At 42.3% G+C, this 15,668-nt stretch overlaps 1 protein-coding gene across 1 annotated transcript in view; it reads left to right on the top strand.

Moving 5' to 3' along the window:
• Nucleotides 1-15,668, top strand: part of RGL1 (ral guanine nucleotide dissociation stimulator-like 1) — a 138,779-nt gene that overhangs the window by 103,571 nt on the left and 19,540 nt on the right. Inside the window, exons 9-14 of the mRNA XM_012639986.1 lie at nt 1,221-1,305; nt 6,382-6,471; nt 8,787-8,873; nt 10,259-10,291; nt 12,870-12,991; nt 14,917-15,006. Coding sequence (XP_012495440.1) covers nt 1,221-1,305; nt 6,382-6,471; nt 8,787-8,873; nt 10,259-10,291; nt 12,870-12,991; nt 14,917-15,006 — 507 coding nt within the window. The remainder of the gene's footprint in view (nt 1-1,220; nt 1,306-6,381; nt 6,472-8,786; nt 8,874-10,258; nt 10,292-12,869; nt 12,992-14,916; nt 15,007-15,668) is intronic.

Genomic DNA, 15,668 nt, shown 5'->3' with positions numbered 1-15,668 from the left:
CCCTTCCCAGCACCCCAAGTCTTTTCCGTCCACCCCCAGCAGCCTCGTCATCACTTAGCTACTGATGTGCCCCATGGCTTGACTTGGAGGGTTAACGAGTGGAGTCCCACCACAACTCTAACCCTCTCCCCAGATGCTCTCTGCCTCTGCTGGGCCCTGGGGCTTTTATCTTCAACTATCCCCTTCCTACCCTTCCTCTCCACCCTCTTTTTTTTTTTTTTTAAATATACTTATTTTGCTATGGGGGAGGGGAATATCAAATGGACAAGATCACTTTTAAATGGTAGTTTTTATAAGATGTTATAAACTTGTATCTTTTTACCATTAAAAAAAAAGAGTAATATAACACTCATTGCAAAACAAAGAGGCTCTTAGTAATGGCTTTTTCATGATAATGAAAATGCTGTGTTGTAATATTGCCTCTGTTAATTCTTTGCCTGCAGAATCACCCACTCAGTAGCTCAGGAGGGGCTTGCAGAGAAAAGCACGAGGCTCATGGAGATGTAGTGTGCCAGAGAGGGGCAGGGGCAGAACAGGTGCTTTGCGTGTGATCCCACTTACTTTTAGGTAGTTCCATAAGGGGGCTGTGGTGCTTCCATTGTACAGACAAGAACACTGAGGCTCGGGAAAGTCAAGCAACCTGTCCGAGATTGCTCAGGAAATGAGTGGCAGAGTTGGGATTTGAACCCATCCCTCGGCTGCAGAGCCCGTTGCGGTTCTGCTCTGACACTGTGAGAACGCTGGTCTGTGATTCAGGAAATTTGGGTTTATCCCTGCAAATTTCAGTAGTTACTAATGGAAACTTGGCCAAATTCCTGGCCCTTGCATCTTCATCTCTAAAATTAGGGGCCAGGCAAGATGACCTTTCAGGTCCCGCTGGGCTCTGTGTGTGTTGCTAACATAGTGTTTAACTCACTGAATGGAACATGTCCCAGTTGAACAGCTTGATGCCCTGACTGATGGATAATCCTTTTTTATGATTATAACATGTGTGGTTAGAAAATATACCTCTTTTCACACAGGTGGCCATGTCTACCTTAAAAAAAAAGCCACTTGCATAAGGAAATTCACTGGCTTCACTTATGCTCACATCGCCCAGCAATGTTGAAAGCAGCACAATCCCTTCCTAGACGTAGGCTCTGAGGACAGAAAGCAGCGTGGAAGGTGTTGGGCTTTTCCTAACTCTTCATTGCCAATGTTCTCTTAATCCCTTTTCACAGGGACCGGATGCTGATGTTTGAAGAACTTTCAGATATCTTCTCGGACCATAATAACCATTTGACCAGCCGGGAACTACTGATGAAGGTGAGGCTCTTGGTGAGAAACTGGGTAGCACTGCTGATGTCTCTGGAATCCATTCAAGGGAAGAGTTGCTTGAGGGCTGCTTAAATGCCTTCATTCCCGGCCCTCTCTGCCAAAGCCTGGAGTGACTAGAAAGCAGAATTTTTGTTTTTTATGCAGAATCTAAGAAACTTCAGAAAATTCAAAGTCCAGTTGAGCTCTCTCCTTCTACTCTCTTTAGCTTCCCTGTTATGCAAGCAGATTGTGAAACTCGAGTTCATACATGTGCTTCCTTAACAAGCTACTCTGCTGGCAGTGAGGTGGGTGAGAGGCCCTGGAATATTTCTTCTCAGCAAAACATCTCCTAGAGTGACAGAGGCCAAGCCTGCAATTCCACATCCTTTAGTTGGAGTAAATCGCACAATCTGTCAGTCAGCAATAGTTATCGAACACCAAATGAGTACTCACTTCTGAACTGCATGCTGGGTAGAAGTGTAGCTTGGTTCATTTTATTTCTCCAGACATTTGTTAAATTCCTGATTTTTGTAAAGCACTGAACCTGCCTCTAGAAATATGAAGATAATTATCACAGACCCTGTTTCCCAGAGTTCACCTTCTAGTTGGGGGATATAGACACTAAACAACAAGACGAAGTAGTCAAATAAAGACAATTGACAGGTTGGGAATAATGATGAGAGGGGAACTAACATAGGCCAGATACGATCCTCACAGCCTTTCTGTAAAGTGGATTTTATCATCATCATTTTACAGATAGCCAAGACTCAGAGAGGGAAGGCACATTCCCTAAGGCACACAACTGATAAGTGGTAGAGCTAAAATGTCAGTCCAACCTGGGGAGACTCTGAAACCTGTGCTTTTACCACTAAGGCATAAAGCTATTTCTTCTGACCCTTTGGGAGTTGGGGGCAGGTTGGATCAGGTACAGCTTCATGGAGAAGGTAATTCAACAAATACTAGTTAAGCACTCATTATGTGAGCGAAGGCAGTCTCTGATCTTAAGGGGATTACAGTCTCACGGGAGAGGTGGAAAAGTAGATGTTTGTGATGTGTCCTACTATATGAGGAAGCCCTGAACAGGGCAATTAGAAGATGGAATTTTTGTCTTTAATTTTCTATTCTGTAATTTGGAGACAATAATAGTATTTGGTCCGTTATCTCATAAAATTGTTTTGAGGATTGACTACAGTAAAATATTTGAAAGCACTATGCAAATGTAAATTATCATTAGTATTTGGTGAGCTACATGCATATAAAACCAAAGTATGCATAACCAGTGAGAATAAACAGAGTATAAGCTGCGTATCCAAGCTTAGGGAGGACACTTGGCGTAGGAATGAAAGTCAACCGGAGGGGGGTTACTAAGAAAAGGCGGATATCCAGGTGATAATTCTTTGATTAGTCGTTCCTGTAAGGGCATCTCTTAGGTCTTTATCCCTGTTCTCCTAAGTCCTCCTTCTCCTTCATGTCTTGATGTGGACTCTTCTTTTTCTGGAAGCCCTCCTTGCCACTCTGAGGTCCGATGAAGTACCTTCCCATGTGTCGCAGGAGAAGCCGCCATTCCTCTGTGCTGGCTTTGACCACATGCTTTGTCAGAACTGTCTGTGCATTTAATCTGTTTCCCTACTGGCCTGTGAGCCTCTTCAGGCAAGGATTGTGTATACCTTTCTCACGTTTGTATCCCTAATGCCTCACGCAGTGCCTAGTGTGTAGTAAGTTTTCAGAAACTATTGTCTGACTGCACGAATCGATGGGTCTTATCATTCACGTGACTTTAGCGATGTGCCCACCATGAGCCCTTCTTGGAGTAGACGATATGAGCAGAGCAGTTTATGCTGACGTCTGACTTTGGATTTGGACTCCCCGATTACCTGTACTCCAAACAATGATTGCTGAGATCATGTTACTACTCTCTGCTTCACATCCCCCCCGGATTTGCAGACTTTAAATGGAAACCCATCTGGCTGGAAGGAGATGGCTTAGTGGTCTCCCTGTCAGCAGTCTGGAGCTAGACTAACTGGAGCCACACGTTCAAATCCCAATAGCCCCGAGTCATCCTTCCAGAGAAGAGAAATTGAAGACCTTGCGGCTCATTGCCTGGTGGCAGTCTTCTGGCTGAAACCTTAGAAGCAAAGCTATATCTAGACATTAAAGAACCCATAAACCTTTCAGTGTAGAAGTTACCGAAGCACTCTAAGTTAGATTTCTTATATATGGCTCAAATTCCAGAGAAATGAAAAACTTGGCTATGAATTCATGTGGTCTGTGCGTTATCATTGATGACGGTGGAATGCTTTGATTAGTCCATATATGCATGTAAGTCCCTTTCCAGGCATCGTTATTAATCATTCTTCATATGAAGTGTATAATTCTGGGGGTTAATTCTCAGCACAGTTATAGAAAAAAAATAAAATCAAGGTACTTAGTTAGATTTTGCAAAGAGCCACTAAGAAAACTACTGGCCTCTGTTTGTAATATGTTACTCCTGGACTTATACTGATTTATAGTTGGGGGATCTTAGTTTTAAATGAGCTAGCTTCTCTTCTACTTCCGGAAAGATGTAATGTGCCACTTATGTAGTATGGCCCCAGGCAACATAATTAGCCAAAGTCTGCAGTTTTCCTTTTAATTGTTGGAAAAAAAGTTTTTATCTCTTCTCAAAGATTATCTTTAAACCTGTTACATCCTTATGATTTCTGAAGCTTTAATTCTAAGCAGGTGAATTGTAGAGTCCACACATTTCAAAACCACAGGAAAGCAAAATACCACCAGTTCTTCTTAGTCCTTGTGACTTTTGGTGAGAATTTTCCCTGGTTGAATTGATATAAACAACTACTAGAAAGCCCCAGAAATTCAGCCCTGGTGGAGATGTATGTTCAGTGAGGCTCTAAAACATGCTTAATGCAAACTTGGAGCAAGAGGATTAGAACTGTGGCAGTTCTGAGCAATAATTACCAGTAGCTTTTGAGTTATAATTTAACCAATATTTATTGAGATGGATTTAGTGCCTAATAGACAAAGTCCTTCTAGACCTTGTAGAAGAGGTCCCTCTGAGGCCCAGGAACAGTATGGATGAGGGCAACTGAACTCTGCTAAATATGGAGGCAGAGTAAAGGTGCGACTGAGCTACAACATTTGCACTGGAGAGAGAGGGAGAGAGAAGGACAGTGGGAGAGAAGTGGAAGGAGAGAGAGAGGAAGTGGGACAGAGAGAGATTTGGAAGTCATCCAGGCATAGGTGATGATTAAAGTCATGGGGTTAGATAGTATTTCCAAAGATGTGAATATAGTGAAAAACAAGAGAATGACTTTGACAGGAAGAAGAGTCACTAAGAGACTATGAGAATGAGCAGCAGAGGAGGCAGGAGGAGAGAGCCAGAGGAATGCAATCACAAAAGCCCGTGGGACGTTTCTAGAAGGTTCAAGGGATTAGTGTTGTGAGACATGGCAAAATAGGGGATTGGGGCCAAGGAAGGAAAAAACTGAAACTGCTGGATGTGGCAAATGTAAGTGGATTTTCAGTTGACAGCTCATTTGGAAGAACCGGCACTAGTCAGCCTTTTTAGTGCTCCAGCCAGAGATGGACTCTCGTTCTCATGAAATCATGAAGTCCCGAAATCAAAAAGTATTTTCTCTCTCCATCTCAGGTCTTCATCTCTCCTACCAGTGAGGAGGTTGTGCTTTTTAAATATCCCTCCCATCTCTGTTAATCTGTGATTCTTAGGAGCGTTTGACTTTTCAGAAAGCCTTATTAAGAATTTCAGATATATCTACAACAATTTCCATCCATTATTCTTCTGTCTGTGATTGAGAGACTGGAAGGAGAGCGGAAGGGCCGATATACTGGAAAGAGTTGGGCACTCAAGTTAGACACAATTGACTTCTCACTCCAGGCAGATTGTCAAGAATTTCGGATGACTCACAATTACCTAGCACAGGAAATGGTACATGGTAGGCTACTTCCATTCATCCCCAGGAAAACTGTAAGTGGGAGGTCTTTAAATGGTAGCTGTCCTTGTAATCATTTGTAACGGGGAGGACTTAAATCGATAATGAGTCACTGTGGGTTCTGTCCCCAGTGGCGTGCCTGGACCTGAGTTAAGACTTGTCAATGACAGAATATATTGATGCCTTGCTGCTATCGGTGAGGCCAAGTCACTGGAAAAGAACCTTCCTGCATTTGCACAGTAGTGAAAGGTCACATGCTGTGGTAATATAATAAATCTCGAGAAAACTGACTAAGGAAAAACTAATATAGATGTTATACACAATTGGATTATGAAATTTACCTCCCATTCATGCAGTTCCAGGAAAATGAGAACTTAACAAGACCCTGAAACCACAAAACTGCAAACCCTTTATGTTTGGTCAGCAAACTCACGGTTAGTCATTAGGGAGAAGAGTTGGTTTTTACAATGGACAGGAGCAGAGGAAGGGCAGCCATCTGTCCTCAGACGCCCAGAGGAGGGGTTGATTTGTAAGAGTTCCAAACCTGAGAGGCCACTAAGGAGGACTGATTTGGGGGGAAGGGAAAAAAATGTTTGAGGCTCTGGCATTCATGGATTAGGGATGTACCACGATACGGGACTTCCTCAGAAAACTTCCGGTACGAAAGTTTCATTTAGCTAAGAAATGGCACAGAAATAGCCCCTTGCTTTCACAGAATGCTGGCACATCCATTTCAGGACAAGACCAAGAAATCACCAAATGTTCAGAGGAAGAGATCTTCACTTCCAGGACATTTGATTACATCGAATGAAATTTGGGGTGTGTAAAAACGTCTCCAGTTCTGGGAATTGCCTGCCTTGTATTGATGATTGATTTCATAACCAGATCGGGTACTCTTACAAAGTAGGGTTCACCCAGGATGATCCAAGGACTCCAGCCTTATTACAAATGGACGGCTAGCAACAAGCCAGCCGAGCATTTGCATACTATCGCATGAGAGTGCTGGAGGCCTCTGCATTCTGCATGGCATTCTGAGAACTGTGCAGGGTTGTGTGCCAGAAGTTAGATATCCCCTTCCTTCTCTTCAGTGTGGCATCCTCCATCACTGTCCTCTGTGTGTGCTTCTGTTTCTTAGGAAGGAACCTCAAAATTTGCCAACCTGGACAGCAGTGTGAAAGAAAACCAGAAACGCACTCAGAGGCGGCTTCAGCTGCAGAAAGACATGGTATGATGGGCCCTGGTTCTTCCCTGACAGCCCGTAGGAGAGGGGCCTGTGTGGGGGGCTGGGCTCCCACATGGCACCTGCATCCTTGGTCTACGGGGTGCCCATGCTTTCAAAAAGGTCTCCCATTCTCTACCTCATTTGTTCTCAGCAGCCTAGGAGGTCTGTAGGAAAGAGATTATTACCCCCATTCAACCCAGTAGGAAGTAAACACTGAGAGTTGCAAATCCTAGTTTCTGGAGCAGCTTGTTCTGAAGGTAAGAGGAAGTCTGCAGCAGGTAGACCTCCCTTCCTCTTGCTGTCTCCTCTCCCCACTCCTGCACTTAGCAGCTGCTGCCACCGTGGCCTCCTGGGCTTCATGCTGTAGTCAGTTTATGGCACACAGTGGCCAAGGAAAAAGAATATCCGCTCCCGGGAGGACTTCGTCTTTGTACTCAGAGATGTTCTCATTTGTTCCAAACCCTCCACTAGTCATTGCCCAGCTCTCCTTCCTAAATACAAGGGCTGACCAAATCTTTCTAGTTTTACAAAATTCAAAGGAGTGTCATACCTCCCTTCTTAAGGACTGAAAGATAGTTATCATCATCTCTAGCTTTATTTACAACTCCTAAATTTTGGCCTAGAGGGGGAAAACCGGAGAGAGGAGATGAGAAATCGACAAACTAAATATTCTTATTCCTGCTTTGAGAGGATTTTCTCTTTCTTTGGAAGCTGAACACAAGTCAGAAATGTTTTTGAATGATAGGACTCTTCCGTAACAAAAAGCCTATAAAATATTCAGTGTTTCAAACTATTTTGGTTGTTCAAAGACAAGTTAAAAATAGCTGTTACTGAAAAAAAAAAATAGATTATTTTAGTTCAGGATGAGACCTTGTACTCATAATGGGGAAGGACACACTGCAGCTGACAGCGAGTTCCTCAAGGACAAAACCCTTCTTGGTGTGAGCCTCACAGAGCAGTGCTGGCCCAGGACGCAGCCAGCCGCAGGAGGAGCAGCCTGGCTGTGTCCCGGCTAGACTGCGTTCCCGCCAGGATTTCTGTAAGTGCCGTAATGAAATTCAGCAGAAGGTGTCCATGGGAGCCCCTTTCTGTGTTTCCTTCAGAATAGTTAGTGCCTTGGCGGCTTTGTGGAGAGCAGAGATGGTTTCAAAGGAGGTTTGGTGAAATGAATGTAGTGTCTACCTAGGTAGAAGTGCCTCCGCCTTCATTTCCAAGGGACAATTTTTTAATAATAAACTTTTTATTTTGGAATAATTTTTAAATTAACAGAAAAGCTGCAAAGCTATTACATAGCATTTTTCTAAACCCGGCACCCAGTTTCTCTCATCGTGAACATCTTCCGTAACCACAGCACATCTGTCAATACTAAGAAGCTGACCCTGGCATAATACTATTAACTGAAATCCAGACTTTATTCGGATTTCACCAGTTTTCCGTTAGTATCCTCTGCCTGTTCCGGGACCCCATCCCGCATACCCCACTGCATTTAGTGGTCACGCCGCTCCAGTCTCTCCTGTTCTATGATAGTTTCTCAGTCTTTCATTTTTTTTTTTTTTTTAAATGACCTTGACAGTCTTCAGGAGCGCCATCCAGGCATCCTGTAGAATGTTCCACCGTCTGGGTTTGTTTGTTGGGTTTCTAGTAAACTGAGGTTATGGGTTTTTGGAAAGAATGTCACAGAAGGTGAAGTGCCCTTCCTGTCACATTGTATCAAGGAGCGAGTGAATGGTATCAGCCTGACATCTGGTGTCACCCTGACGGTGTCACTAGTGAAGTTGACCTTTATCACTTGGCGGAGGGGGAGTTTGCCAGGTCTCCCTTAAAAGTTAGTAGTATTCTCTTTCCCTCCTCTATTCTTTGAAAATGAGTCACTAAATCTAGCCCGAGGGGCCATTTTAGTAGTGACACCCCAGATTCTTGTGGTACCAACTTCTCCTCCATCGTGCAGGGGCCACTCTTTTACTAGCGGTGAGGCCATTGCTATCCAAGGCCCTGCCAAACTCCCAGGAGTGTCCACATGCTCTAAAAGAGAGCAGATGTCCCTCTGATCTGAACACATTTGAACATACGTGTATGATCTCCTAGCTTTGAGGCTTGGTTTTCATGACTTTGAAAGTTAGACATTAGAGACCATGGAGTTCCTGTCCTATTTATGTAGGAATTTTAATAATTGCATTCATTCATTCATCCGTTAATTTCATCCATTAATAGCCCCAGATTAAGCCTTGAATAGATTCATTTGCTCCAGCATGAAGATTACCAAAACCCTTAAACTTTTCAATAACAATAAAGGCAGTTTTGCTCTGATTGCTCTTCAGGGCATGATGCAGGGAACTGTGCCCTACCTGGGCACCTTCCTGACTGACCTGACCATGCTTGACACTGCTCTTCAGGACTACATTGAGGTGAGTTCCGTGCAGGTGGTATCATTGAGCCGGTAGCCTTCTCACTGGATACCCAAAAAGAAATGCACTTCTATTAGCATCTACTGAGGGCCCAGTATGTACATGGATGGCATTGTGCTAGATGCTGGGAGGAATACAAAGCACATCGAAAATAACACACCCGAAGTGCTTCAAAATTTAGTGAAAGGTATAGTCTATCGAAGTAGGCAGTGTGATTGATAGTAATCGTAGAAATGTGAACAGAAATGAAATGAGAGAACACAGGAGGTCATGATTAATTCATGTGAGGGGATGTGATGAAAAGACCTTATGAAAGAGCGGGTTTGAGCAAGACTTTGATGTTGAGTAGGACATTGGCAGATGGAGTTGAAAGGATACTATGCCTTAACGTTCTACCTTGTGGGATAGGGAGCCAGGCAAATTTGTGAATTTTCAAGTATGCCTTTTTTTTTTTCCTACCTGTTCTCAGGCACACTTCTTTCTCTTTCTCTCTCTCCTTCTCTCTCTCCCTATCCCTCTCCCCCGGGAAGGGGAAAAGCAGTGAAACCCAGTAAGATAAGCAACTTGTTAGTACCAGCAATAAAATATTGAGTGGAGAAGAAATTTCAATTTTGAAATGAGATTTAAGGATTGCTTGTATATTTAAGTATATTCTACCTCTTCCTTATCATATGCAATCAGCTGCCTGCTTTTATCGTATCATAATTAGAAGGAATAGGAGTTACTTTGCATATGCCTACCTCTGAGCTTGTCGCAAGTGTTGTGGACGTATTTGTTCACCTTGCATTTCCTGAGCTCTGTATCTCTTCACATCCTCTGCCTCAGCTTATCTCAGGAAACAACCATCAGTGTTGGGGAATTCTGGGGAGTGACCAAAGATTTAGAAGTTAAATTTAGCCTACTGAGAATAGGAACTGAGGGGATGAAGAATTGAAACCTAACTTTTCATGATGTTGTGGACAAATGACTTCCCTTTTGATAGAACATTGACAATTTGGTTTCTAGTATGAGTCAATGACCATTTGATTTTGTTGCTTTTGGTCAGAGAAAAACATGTAATGGAATATTTACTCAAGCTTTCATCTTTACTGGCTCTGCAAATATATATGGATTCTGATTTATAATTCTTTATATCATTGCTATTTTAGCTGGTTTCAGACTTTTCAAGAGAAGGGTGTCTGCCTTTCCTGCCCTATTATAAATTGAAAGTGTTTTCTTCTTGAAGCAAAAGATGATTCTCTTTCTCTATAGTAGCCATAATTATAGGATCATTAATAATTGTGACTTTATCATCTCTTTGATCTGTTTTAATGTGACCTAGAACAACATATGGCTGTGTTTCAAAGCAGCTTGGTTGGTCACTCTTTTTTAAAAATGTCTTTCAGGGTGGACTGATAAACTTCGAGAAAAGGAGAAGGGTAAGTAGAGGTCTTTGCTGTGGTTTTCCATTTTACTTCATCTGGGCATGAAAAAAATGAAAGAGATGGGAACTTAAGTTTCTTTGTAGAGGTAGAAAAAATGAATTAGCACTTATTGGACATTTATCATATACCATCGTGCTTGGCATGTTTCTATACTTTATCCCCTAAGAGCCCCCTGGGGTAGGTTTTATCATCCTCAATTCAAAAGTCAGGAAACTAGGACTCGGAGATTGAATAACTGGATCAGAGTCACATAGTGGGCAGAGCCAGGGTTCACTTCCTGTTATGATGCTTCGCAGCCTTACCCTCCTCATCTCCTTCTTTACAATCAGCTTCGACAAAAGCAAGTTCACCCCATAGTTAATAAGAATGCATCGTGTACTTGAAATTACTGAGAGCAGATTTTGTGTCCTCACCACAAATAAATGATCAGTATATGAGTTAATTCATATGTCAATTAGCTTGATTTAGCCATTCCACAATGTATGCATATTTCCAAACATCATGTTGTGCACCATAAATCTATACAATTTTTAAATTTGTCAATTAAAAAAAAAAACAGGTTCACCCTATTAAGGAGAAGGGGTTTCTGAAGAGTAAGTGGGTCTGTGTGAGAGAGGAAGAGAAATGGTCTTCACTGCTGTGTGTAGGTGATTATTTTTTTCCCTTCTTGTCAGCACAGGAAGGGGTGTTCAACATCAATTTAAATCTTTCTGTGGATAGAACAATTCTGTGCTGTGCTAAAAAAAAACAGGTTTTGAAAATTTGCTATGGCTTTTGTATTCAAATGATGTATTTAAATAGATACTTAAAAGATTCAAAGAAAATGTGTAAGCAAAATAATAACTTCACCCCATAGTATTCCCATTGTTCTCTAGTCATTCCTTCATTCTTTCATTCCACAAATATTATCTACCTAACATGAGGGGTTTGGGGATTGCAGCAAAGAAAGGTCAGAGCTCCCGGCCCTCATAAAGTTCACAATCCAGGAGGGAGGTACACAAATAAATAGGTAATTATAATTCTACCTGGCAAGGCCTTGTGAGCAGAAGTCATGTGTTATTAGAGAAGTATACAGGTGGGACATCTGTCCCCAACTTGTGGGGCCAGAGAAGCTTTCAGAAGGAAATGACATTGAAGTTAAAACCCAAAAGGCGTAGAAAAGCTAACCAAGCTGAGCTCATCAGCAACAAGATACTAACCTGGACAAATATAAATTTTCTGTCCCTCACAGAGTAGTGTACTTTGTTCTTTAACTTGATGATAAATATTCCTTGAGGATGCTGAGACCAAGGGCTGAGGTCACTGGATGGAAAGCTGAGACCCAGAAAATCTGCCAGTTCTTGAGTTACTTCTTCGTGTCCTGTAATAACAACAATAATAATAAAAAATCAGTTATTGCGTCAACAGCTACCCATCATTGTCCTTTAACTTCAGAATAACCCTGGATGGTAATCTCTTTCCTTTTAAGTCTAAGATATTAAACTTTTGGAAAGTTTGAATATAAAACCTAAAGCTAAAGTTTATACCCATTGCTGATGTTAAAAAATTCTTTTATTGAAGCATCTAAAGAAGTATAAATAATTTTGGACGTAATTATATACTTGCCTCTCTTGTGAGCTTTAAAAGACTTAGTTAAATGATTTACTGGAGTAGTAAAAACCTAAGGATTCAGGAAATCTAAACATTCAAGTTTATGAGACCCTGGACTGTTTAGATATTCAGCCCTACCAAGACTTATTTACTGAGGGGTAAGGGCTGAAGAAGATGGGGAGGGAGAACTTCAGAGCTTCTTAACTTAAAAAGTATTTGTTTTCTTTACCTTTTAAGAAATAGAAAATTTTGGCCGGGCGCGGTGGCTCACGCCTGTAATCCTAGCTCTCTGGGAGGCCGAGGCGGGCGGATTGTTTGAGCTCAGGAGTTCGAAACCGGCCTGAGCAAGAGCGAGACCCTGTCTCTACTAAAAATAGAAAGAAATTAATCAGACAACTAAAAATATATAGAAAAAATTAGCCGGGCATGGTGGTGCATGCCTGTAGTCCCAGCTACTAGGGAGGCTGAGGCAGAAAGATCGCTTGAGCCCGGGAATGTGAGGTTGCTGTGAGCTAGGCTGACGCCACGGCACTCACTCTAGCCCGGGCAAAAAGAGTGAGACTCTGTCTCAAAAAAAAAAAAAAAAAAAAAAAAAAAGAAATAGAAAATTTTCATATATTTTATGAAGTACTTAGAACCTTAAAAAATAACTTATGTATTCCAAGGATGAAAATGGAAAAGAGAAAAAGAAAGCCACTGTGACATTAGGTAGTGACTAGTTTGGGTTGCCTTGGTAGTTGGTTTTATTCATATAAATTGTTTTTTCAAGGAGAAAGGAGGATTAAAAATTAAAAGATACAAAGACTTGCAAGATTCAGAGTTAGAATTTTTAAGAGTTAGCTATTTTATTTCTACAGAAGTAGTATTTCACAATCCTTCTAGATGGTTTTCTCCATCTTTTATCCTAATGTAATATATTGAAAAGATCTATATTTGGTTGGCCTTATTATTCACTCTTTGTTTTCTTTTTTGTCTGGTTTAGGAATTTGAAGTGATTGCCCAGATAAAGCTCCTACAGTCTGCCTGCAACAGCTATTGTATGTCCCCAGACCCAAGGTTCATCCAGTGGTTCCAGAGGCAGCAGCTCCTAACGGAGGAGGAGAGGTGAGCTGACCTGTTGTCCTTCAGGGTAGAGCTGAGGTGTTGGCGAGAGGAAGAGGAATTCTGCATCTTACCCCTCATGGGGTCATTTATTTGACAACTATTTAGTGAGCAGCTAGTAGGTCTAGGTCCTTGGTTTTCAAAGGAGCATAGTGTAGCAGGAAACACTGAATTGGTGGTGTTTGAAGATGTGCTTTCAGATTCTTGTTCTGCCTCTTACTTGCCTCTGTAAACTTGACAAGTCACTTTTTCTTCCTTATCTTCATGATGCTTACCTGTAAAATGTTTATTTGTGAGGCTTAAATAAAATCATATTTTGGAAATGCTTATTTCGTTAGAATGCTTATCATCACCACCACCACTACCGTTGCCACCATGTTTGTTGCTATTGTTAATCGGTGATAGCTTTCATGGAGCTCTCAATGTAGGGAGAGAGACCGACTCATGAGAAATTGAGATAAGATGAATCACCGAAGTGCTGCAGAACCTATAGGCAGGAGCAATTCATTTGGCCAAGAGACAAGGGGAATAGGGAAGATATAAAGACATTAACATTTAACCTGGGCTGTAAAGGAGAGATAAGATTTTGCTAACAGAACTAGAAAAGAACATTCTGGACTGAAAGAGAATACAAGCAAAGGCCTGGTTGCCTGACATTCTTGGCATTGGGAGGAAGAGTGATAACTCAGATGTGGTTGGGACACAAAGTACAGGTTTCAAAATAGTGGTCGATTAGCAAAGAAAGACACATTAGCTCTAGTGCTTTGCCTGTTGGCCCTAAAGGGTCAGTCCTTATCCTGTAGTCTGATGGTTGGCAGATTGGTGGGCTGGCCATATGTGGCCCACTGCCTGTTGTTATATTTTTAAATGGTAGAAAAAACCCAAAAGAAGAAGAATATTTTGTGACATGGAACAGTTATTTGAAAGTCAAATTTCAGTATCTATGTAAATAAAGTTTTACTGGAAGACAGCTCATTCCTTTACGTCTTATCTATGGTTGCTTTCATGCTTTAAAAAACAGAGTTGAGTAGTTGCAGCAGAGACTGTCTGGCCCATACAGACTGAAACACTTACCATGTGGTCCTTTACGGAAAAGTTTGCCGATGGACCAGGGGATTTCCTTGGAAGTTTATCATAAGGGAGAAATTGACTTTGCCAAAGAGGAAATTGAGATTTAGAGAAACTGACAGCATTTGGATGCAAACTCAGGTCTGCCTGACTGTACAACCTGAGCTCGGAAGGTGGTTGTATGATGTCGAGCACCCTTCCCCACCTACCTAGTACCCAAACACATCTACTGGCCAGAGCTACACGCTTTCATAAAAGGCATTTCAGATCAGATATAAGCTCCGCTTGTGCTTGTGGCAGTCGTATCTGCCTGGCACATAGATGTCAGAATCTGGAGCATTTTGACTTTAGGATATTTTGGCCATTAAAAACCATATTTATATCTCTTTATCAATGTCTATATCTATTCATTGAAGATTAGTTTACAAAAATCTCTTCTGTCATTTTGTGTATTTAGATAAAAGTTAGGTCCTGGGTGCATGTGGACAAATAGATTCACAAAGTAATAGGGGGGCAGTGGTGGAGGGAGAGTCCCCTGGCTCAGCAGTGGGATGAGAAGGATCAGGTAATGGAATGGAGCCAGCTGTCAATGCTGCCAAAGTGCAAGCGTCCTCGTGTTGGAGGCGTGCAGAACTGAACAGCCTCGAGCCGCGTGCCAGAGGAGGCCCAGAAGTGAATTTGTAGAATTGGGCCATTAAGTCGGTACCCTCTGACACCGGTGATAGAACAACATGGTATATATCTTCACTTTGAATAATTAGAGCCATCCTCTAAAACAAAACCAGTAAAATGCAGGTGAATTTAAGTCTGTTCTTCAGTTCTCAAACTCTGGCCTCACGGAACACCCTTCTCTTTCCCAGCTACGCCCTCTCGTGCGAGGTCGAAGCGGCTGCCGACGCCAGCACCACCTCGCCCAAGCCTCGGAAAAGCATGGTGAAGAGGCTCAGCCTGTGAGTGTCGCCTGGGGTCCTGGGGGCGAGTCCCGTCAGAGGGGAGAGGAAGTGTATTCAACAGGGTCCCTTGAGCCAGAGCCAAAGTGAAGAACGCTTCGCTCATTTGTTAGTTTATCTGTCGTGAACTCAAAATGTTTGCTGAATCCATTCGTTTTTATCTGCTCCTCTCTCCGGTGTCAACCACTGTCCTCTCCTGCCTGGACCACTTCGGTCACAGCCTTACTGTCTTCTGGTTGCCCCTTTGTCCCAATCATCCATTCTCCTCTGAATAGCCAGGTGATCTTTTAAGATGTGCACCAGATTACATCACTTCCTTACTTAAAACCTCCAGTGGTTTTATTTTAAGATAAAACCCAAATTCCTTATCCTAGTTTGCTAGGCCTTATGTGTTATCCCCAACCTTCCTTACAATGCTGCCCTTTGTTCCCCAGTATCCAGCCATGCTGGTCTTCTCACCACCCTCCAAACCCACCAGGCTTATTCCTGCCACAGGGCCTTTGCACTGACTGTTCCTGTGGCCTGGAATGCTCTTTCTTCATAGCCAGCTCCCTCAGATATTGGCAAAAATGTTCTTTCTTGAGAGAGAATGCTCTCTAATGTTGCTGTCTCTGCTGGTCACTCTCATTCATACTGGCTGTTTCCTCCAGGGGAATACATAA

This window comes from Propithecus coquereli, unplaced genomic scaffold (genome assembly GCF_000956105.1).
Source record: "Propithecus coquereli isolate 6110/MARCELLA unplaced genomic scaffold, Pcoq_1.0 Scaffold146, whole genome shotgun sequence".
NCBI classification, from domain to species: Eukaryota; Metazoa; Chordata; class Mammalia; order Primates; family Indriidae; genus Propithecus; species Propithecus coquereli.
This window is presented reverse-complemented; position numbering and strand designations above follow the sequence as displayed.